Source organism: Gordionus sp. m RMFG-2023, chromosome 4 (genome assembly GCF_954871325.1).
Source record: "Gordionus sp. m RMFG-2023 chromosome 4, tfGorSpeb1-WG-v2, whole genome shotgun sequence".
In the NCBI taxonomy this organism is placed as follows: Eukaryota; Metazoa; Nematomorpha; class Gordioida; order Chordodea; family Parachordodidae; genus Gordionus; species Gordionus sp. m RMFG-2023.
In genome coordinates this window covers 1,566,095-1,573,983 of record NC_088778.1, presented here as the reverse complement: position 1 = coordinate 1,573,983, position 7,889 = coordinate 1,566,095, and the positions used below count along the sequence as shown (strand labels likewise).

At 34.6% G+C, this 7,889-nt stretch overlaps 1 protein-coding gene across 1 annotated transcript; it reads left to right on the top strand.

The window, feature by feature from the left end:
• Positions 1-4,968: 4,968 nt before the first annotated feature.
• Positions 4,969-6,636, top strand: LOC135928150 (cytosolic non-specific dipeptidase-like). The gene has a single exon (XM_065464517.1). It carries the CDS (start codon positions 4,969-4,971, stop codon positions 6,634-6,636), a length of 1,668 nt encoding a protein of 555 aa, XP_065320589.1.
• Positions 6,637-7,889: the final 1,253 nt, after the last annotated feature.

The window sequence follows — 7,889 nt, the reverse complement described above, 5'->3', positions numbered from 1 at the left end:
TAGATCTATGATCAATAAGATACAAATACATTATTCAAAAATATTTAAGTTTATAAACCCGAAAATCTTGAAACAAAAACTGGTTTCTAATACCACACGATACATATAATTTCCGCTTAAACCTTATAAGTATCGTTAATTAAATAATATTTTATTTTGTCGTTTTAATTTCCTTAACAAAATAATAGCTAAAAAAATAATCTAATATATTCGTCCAATCGCCTTATATTTAAGATTAATATATATTATCCATTTTCTTTCTTCTTCCTTTCTTTCTTTCTTTCTGATCGATTTGACTATTTTCTAAATCAATTTCAAAATTGATATCATCATTATTCTTAATCTTGTTCAAATTTAAATCCCCCTATCCTCATAAAGGTCTATAGCCGTGGTTAGCCAAGTGGGTTATGATGATGTATGCTTGGAAACCGAAGGTCCCGGGTTCAATCCTGGTAAGGAACCGCAAAAATTTTCAAGTTGTTCTTCGCTGACTGATGGGTAAAGACATCTTAATTTGAAAGAAAAAAAAATTCACAAACCGTGACCGATTTTTAAGAAATCCGCTATCCAGGTCGGGCCGAATGGGAAAAAAAATCTTGGAAATATGAAACTCGTGTCTGATTGGCTTGATTTTGTTCAGTTTTTTTTTCCAATATTACGTAGGATAGTTATATCAAAGCATCGTATTAAGTCAAACAATAGAAAGAAAGAAAGAAAGTTAGAAGTTTTTTAAGTATTATTTTTGTTAAACTTTAACTTGCGACAATACACAAAATAGGTTTATAGAGGTTGTAATACTTTATGGAAGAAGGGGGAAGGGAGGTGAATGTAGTGTTGTTAAAGGGCTAACTCAAGAAATGGATTGCCCAAGGTCTCGAGATTTCGATAACATATGTCGAGACCTTGGTACCCTCTATGAGCAAAATCTTTAGGGCTCGCGTAGTATTTTTTCTGGATGCGATTACTGAGTGACGTTTAACAACACTAGGTGAGAAGGTACAACAAAGTCCTGACATAAGTCATAAGTTAACGAATTTAATTGACAATTTTTGAGAGAACAAAAAACCGGGTATACTCTTAAGAAGAAAAAGTGCCTTTGAGTTTTCTAGGGAAATCAGTGTGTGTACTGTACATTATGTTCATCATAAAAATATGATGAAGCTGGCTGCTAGCAACCATATGGCTGCTCCGACTCCTACTTTATCGTAAATCCACTCCCAGAACCCTCAATGTGCAGGAATAGAATAAATAAAAAAATTAAAGGCTCGTAATTTTGGTAGATACCTAGGAAAAGGTAGTATCACTAGTTAGAGTTTCTGTACAGCCCCTACCCCACCCTCTTCCTTTCCGCTGAGAATTTTTTGAGCAAATTTTTCCGGCACGGCCAGTTAAAATTTTGCAAAAAGACCGCCCGACTCTTTAAATTTTTTCCTGGCATTACATTTTTAGTTCCTACTTTATTCAGATCTTTTCGCCAAATAAGGACTCTAACGTATCTTCTCTATTTCCTACAACAACCGTTTTTGTGAATCAATTCTGTTTTTAATATCTTGCATTATTGTAATTGTATGAATTGGATCGTAATTATTAATTTTTTTTTCCCATGAATTTATCTAAATTATTTATAGATATAATAATATATATTATGTAATAGTATTTTAATTTAGTTAGACACACACACACACATCTTCTCGTAAAATACAAAGTGATAAACATATCGCAATTCATTATTAACTATAAAGGTATTAATCAAAATATTAGATTTTGAAAATTTAAAATTTTTCCCCAAAAAAATCATAATTTTATAGCTATAACCCTCCCTGATTCTTACGTATACATTTTGTTTTACCCCAGTCCATACGCGCCCCGATATTATTATATTAGCAAATCTATCCGAAACCCGCAGGCCCGGTCCTGAGTCTGCGTCGGTTAACGGACCGGATCGTATAAAATTTCTTTTCCAAAATAACTCGGGCCCGAACCGAAATATTTTTTAAATCGTTCATTTTTATATATAAAAATATATTTGAAAAAAAAAAATTGTTGTAATCATGGAAACAAATTTTCGCATTCATTCACTCATTTCCCCACAAATTAATTATTCGGTGATTATCCAATCAATTAAAAGTGCAACAAAAGATATACACTCTCAATATTTATCTGCCCCAAATTGGCAAATTAGGTTTCTTGCCTGGTAGATAGCATCAAATGACTAATTACTTATATAAAAGAATATACTAAATTACGAGAGGAAACAGGAAATAAGGGATTTACCATCGACCAATAGGAATTAAAGGTGCAAAACTTACCGGTTTTTAATGGGGAGATAAGAAAAATACGAAAAAGTTAATATATATGGGATTTCATATATCGCCGAAAAAAGATTTTCTTCATAGATAAGGATTCAATGGCAGCCACCACAGAGCTACATATGTTTCAAGAGGATTCTATTCTTCGTAGAAGATAAAAGAAGAAATTTTTTTTTAGACCAAGACCCTGGAAAAAAAAAATTACAAACCGTGACCGATTTTTAAGAAATCCGCTATCCGGGTCGGGCCGAATGGGAAAAAAAATCTTGGAAATATGAAACCCGTGTCTGATTGTGCAAAGAGAATTTTCGAGATCATATTATATATGAATTGTTATCAATTTTTTTTTACCGATTTTTTTAGTTATATCTGATGCTCGGGTAGGCTGCTAGGGTCTAAGAATTTGGTCTACCAGTCAAAAAATCACGCTAATTTGAAACCCTAACCAAGCAATTTAACCGCACTAATTAAGGGTAATCTTATCTGCGCAAAAAAAAAGATGGGCTCTGAATACCCCGTAGAAGCACTAATTAGAAATCATCAAGAGACCAAGTCTTTTTTTTTGGCCTACAAAAAGGGAACACATTTTTCCGACCCTATATTATATGACATATATATAAAAATATTTCTCAAAAAATAACGCGATCCCCAAGCGGAAAAAAAATTTTCTAATTTACCCCGAACCCTGAGGTTAGGTTCGAGTTTTTTTTTCATCTTCTACAGTGCCCCCCCCTCCCCATTTAGTAAGTAATACCAAAAATGATCACAATAACAATATGGCGTTGTTTACCAACACGGTAATTTAATGAAACGACTATAACAATTAAAAACGCTATCATTAATAAATTAACTCAAGATGACAATTGTCGTGTTATTTGTCTTCTTCTTTACCTTATTTTTAAGTTTTTACCTTTAAAGAGGTTTTTTTAAAAAAACAATGGTGACGACAAAACAAGGTTATGGAAATAAATACCTTGTTTTGCGTTCTTCACTTACATAACTTTTTTTTTTACACTTTTTTATTTGTAGAATTTTAATCCTAGCTATAAGGGATAATAAATATATCTAACCGTTGATAACTTTATTGTGAAAGATATTCTAATCAAAATATTCTTGGGACTCAAAAGCTACGTTCTATAATATATATTCCCTCTGTAGAAAGTAAAAAAAAATAAATCATAATTAGTTATCTATGATAGTCAGGCTCCCCCATCTTATACAATTTTAGCCAGGGTCCAAGTATTTTGGACCCTGGCCTCGTAGAACGCTTGATTTGTTCTACTTCTACAACATTTCCCATACATTTCTAACAACAATTTGTTTTAACTTGCTTTTATTAATAAAAGGTGCCTAGATATATTATTATCCAAAGTCTTGAGGCTTAAGCAAATTTTTCCTGGCTAAAAAAAAACTGAGTTAGCCGGTTTAAAAAAACTGAGTTAGCCGGTTTTAAAAAACTGAGTTATCCGGTTTTAAAAAACGGCTCAAAACCGAACCCAACACTGATTTTTTTGCAATAATTATAATAAGCAAGTCAAACCAATTTATAAGAAAAGGTTGTTGTACAAATATACGGCCATATGTTTTACAACAAATCAGTTACACGACTGGTTTCATTTTTTTTACAGATACAGTTACATTTAAATTATTTATTTATTTTTTTTTAAAAAAAAAAAGAGATTTTATTCCAATGGATTACAATATCGCCCTTTAATATAATTCTTTCATTTTCTGCCTCGTTTTTCGCTTATAATTGTTTAGGCCGTGTCCAAAATACGAAAAATTAAATTAAATTCACAAAACTTTGGAAAAACTTTTAAATGTAAAAAAAAAATAAAAACATGTCCAAAAAAAACATAAATTTTATTTTTTCAAAAATGATTTAGGCCATAGCTTAAAAAGAAAGAATAATAACGTGTCGTATGGGGATTCGTAATCTCTCGATTTTAAATCCGTTACCCAGTGGCGACTCAATAAAATTTAAAAACCAGCGTTAAACCGGAAATGTAATCTAGCACGCTTAGAGTATTTACTAACCCCCTTCTCTTCCATTCCCAGAAAAAATCTTTTACGGATAATGTTTTTTTAAATATTAGCCAAAGAGTTCTTTTCTTTCTTTCTTTCTTTATCATAAATGAATATATTTGTTCTTCTTAGTATTTTAATTAAATTAAATTTCTTTCTTTCTTCTTTCTTTCGTTCTTTCTTTCTTTCTTTCTTATTTAAAAAAAATATTAAAAGGTTGGTTCTTTTTTTTATCGGGATGTCGATTTCTCGCTGGGGGCCATTTTAAGTGATAATGGGAGGGGGGGGGGGGTAGTACGTATCGTGGGGTCATTAAATTAAAATCTAGGGGCGTGGCGGAAATGCGTAACCATTATCCGTTTTTATAATCGAATCATTTTATATTTTTTGTCATTTTAGGACGGGAAAGGGGGGGGGGGGGCTTAGGGTCACATTGACTTATTTATTTGAATCGTAAGTAAGGGTGATTAATGATCAAAGGAAATGTTAGTTCTTTCAACCCCGGGCCAGCTGGCACAGGATTATAATAAGTGTATTATAGACCACAAAACAAAATAAACGGGACTGCCCCATTATTATAAGTTAACTTAAATTTAATTTTCATTTCGATTCATAGATATTTTCAACTGAAGACATGTTACTACCTAAATCGTTGCTCAGTTCCCTGGGACGTGTTTTCTTTTTCGCGAGCATGTATCAAGATTTTATTACGGGAATAGATCGCGCGGAGGAAAATTCTGAACGAGGGGCTCAGCTTGACAGAGATTGCCACAAATTAGATGACAAAATTCTGCAAGATATATTCGACCACATCGATAGTAACAAAGATAATTATATTGAAGAGTTAGCGGAAGCCGTAAGGCTCCCGAGTATTTCCGCGTTTCCCAAAAATTACCCGGAACTCGTACGCGTGGTTGAATGGTCTCAAAATAAATTCAGGAATATGGGCTTCACGTCCGACGCCAAATTTTTGAATTACAAAGTTAAGCGGGACAAGAAGAAAAAGTCCACTCTCCACAAACATTTTAACAAACTGCGCCACAAGGGAGAATCGCTGTTCCCAACTTTCGGACCTCCTTTCCTGTTTAGCACTTTACCGCGCTCCGGATCTGTATCATCTAACAACATAACTCTCCTCGTGTACGGTCATTTGGACGTAGTACCGGCGCACGAATCCGACGGTTGGACATCGGACCCATTCGTATTGACGGAAGTTGGCGATAACTTTTATGGGCGCGGTGCAACCGATAACAAGGGGCCTATTCTGGCGTGGATGAATGCCGTTAGAGCTTTGATCGACCTGGACATCTGCGTACCCATGAAGATAAAATTCTTCTTGGAAACAACGGAAGAATCGGGATCCTTTGGGTTAAGAAGGATCCTAAAGCAGGAGAAAGGATTTTTCGAAGGAACAGATTACGCCGTGATATCCGATAATTTTTGTCCCAATACAGAAACTCCTTGTTTGACCTATGGACTAAGGGGATTGATCGAATTTTACCTGCAAATTCAGAGCGCATCGCGGGATCTCCATTCGGGAGTTTACGGCGGTTCCGTCCACGAATCGATGGCCGAGCTCGTAGAAATCTTGTCCGAGTTGAGCAACGCAACATCCGGTCGCATAAAAATTCCTGGGGTCTACGACGATATCGATTCCTTGACCGAAGCCGAAATCAAAGCGTACACCAATTTCAATTTTAATTTGGAGGACTATAAAGAATCTGTGGGATCTTTGGGGCCCCTGTTACATTCCTCAAAATTAGAAGCCCTGTCCCATAAATGGAGGGAGCCATCTTTAAGCATACACGGTATCGAGGGGGCCTTTTCAGAACCTGGCACCAAAACTGTTATACCGCACAAGGTTATAGGTAAATTTTCGATTAGACTCGTTCCCAGTCAAAATATTAGAAAGGTAAAGAAAAACGTGATCAGTTATGTAACAAAGTTACACGAGGAATATAGAACTAACAATTCTCTCAGCATATTTACCGAGGACGAGTTTGACCCATGGCTAACAAACTACAAGTCTAAAAATTTTGAATTGGCATCAGAAGCTTTGAAAAGAGTGTACGGAAGGTACCCGGATCTCACTAGAGACGGTGGTACAGTTCCAGCGGCCCTTTACTTATCGAAATATCTGAAGGATCCAAGTAACGGTTTAATACTGATTCCCCTATCCTACGCCTCGGATGGAGCTCATTCGCAACACGAACATATCAACATCAATCGCCATATCATGGGTATAAAAAGTTTAGTCTCTTACATATACCAACTCTCCGAGCACCATTCCCTTTCCGGTTAATCATCTGACTAATGAGTCATTATTTAGAATATCATTAAATAGATAACGTTTCGCATTAGTTTTTGCTCATTATTTTAAAAAATTATGATTACGGATATATTTTTATACGGGTCGATTATTTACAAATAAATACGAAGAATATATTTAAAGACAAAATTGTTATTATAACAATCAGTTTTTTCGATTTAATTTATTCTTTTTTTTAAAAAAAAGGGTAGGTGAAGGGGGGTTATAACCTGCCCACCCGAAAGTCCGACTTTTTTAAAAAATGGGTGGGGAGGGGGCGGAAAGGGGTAACTTGGACTTTTGAAACCTCTTCTTCGTATGTTCCATTATTCCACGTGGTCAGTCGATCATGTGATTTGCATATTAATTGGCTATCAATTATAACCAGAAAATGTTTATTTTTTTTGGTTTATCCAATCATTATAAGGCCCTCGTCTTTTTTTTAAAAAATTTTTTGAGCAAAAAGTCTTTGAAGATGACGTAATTAAAGATTTTCTTAGAAATCAATCCCATTGGAATTTTAAGGTAAAATAATGATCAGAAAACACGTATTTGAGGATCCTAAACAACAACAAAAAATCTTCTGCACTAAAAGTGATTAGAATACAAATAGATTTTTTATTTATTTTTTTCTCTATAAGTTTCACCCTTTTCTGGTGGTAAGCTCTTTCAATATTCTCCACATTTATTCATGCTATCCTATCTCTTTTTATCTCTGATAATCCCCACCGAAGTTTCTTATGTGTTCCATTTGTATCCTCCACCGGAGTATCGCCATCATTGTATCTTGATCTCACACCGAAGTATCAATATCGACAGATATCCTACCGGAGTATTCTTATCGGTTCCTTCTAATATCCTTGAATGGCCGACGAGGTCTGACCATCTTTCATTTTTGGTTTGTTGGACGTATCCTAGTACCCGGCTGTCCAAGCTTGTCGGTAACCGGGGAGGCATTTCCCAGAGAAATTATTCCTAGCATATATCCTTACACACTTATCATCAAAGAAAAACCTGAAACTTTTTATGTTCCTTACCAGGATTGAACCTGGGACCTTGTGCTTCCAAGCACACATCATAAACCCACTAGGCCACCCAGGGGATATTAATAGATCTTTGTATTACCCTTAAATTTTTTTGGTTGACCATAAATGTTTCTAAAATCATACGATAATTTGATCTCTATTGTTAGGGAACTTACTTTTCATTAAGTATTTAGTTGACATGAATATGTTTTATCCATAAAA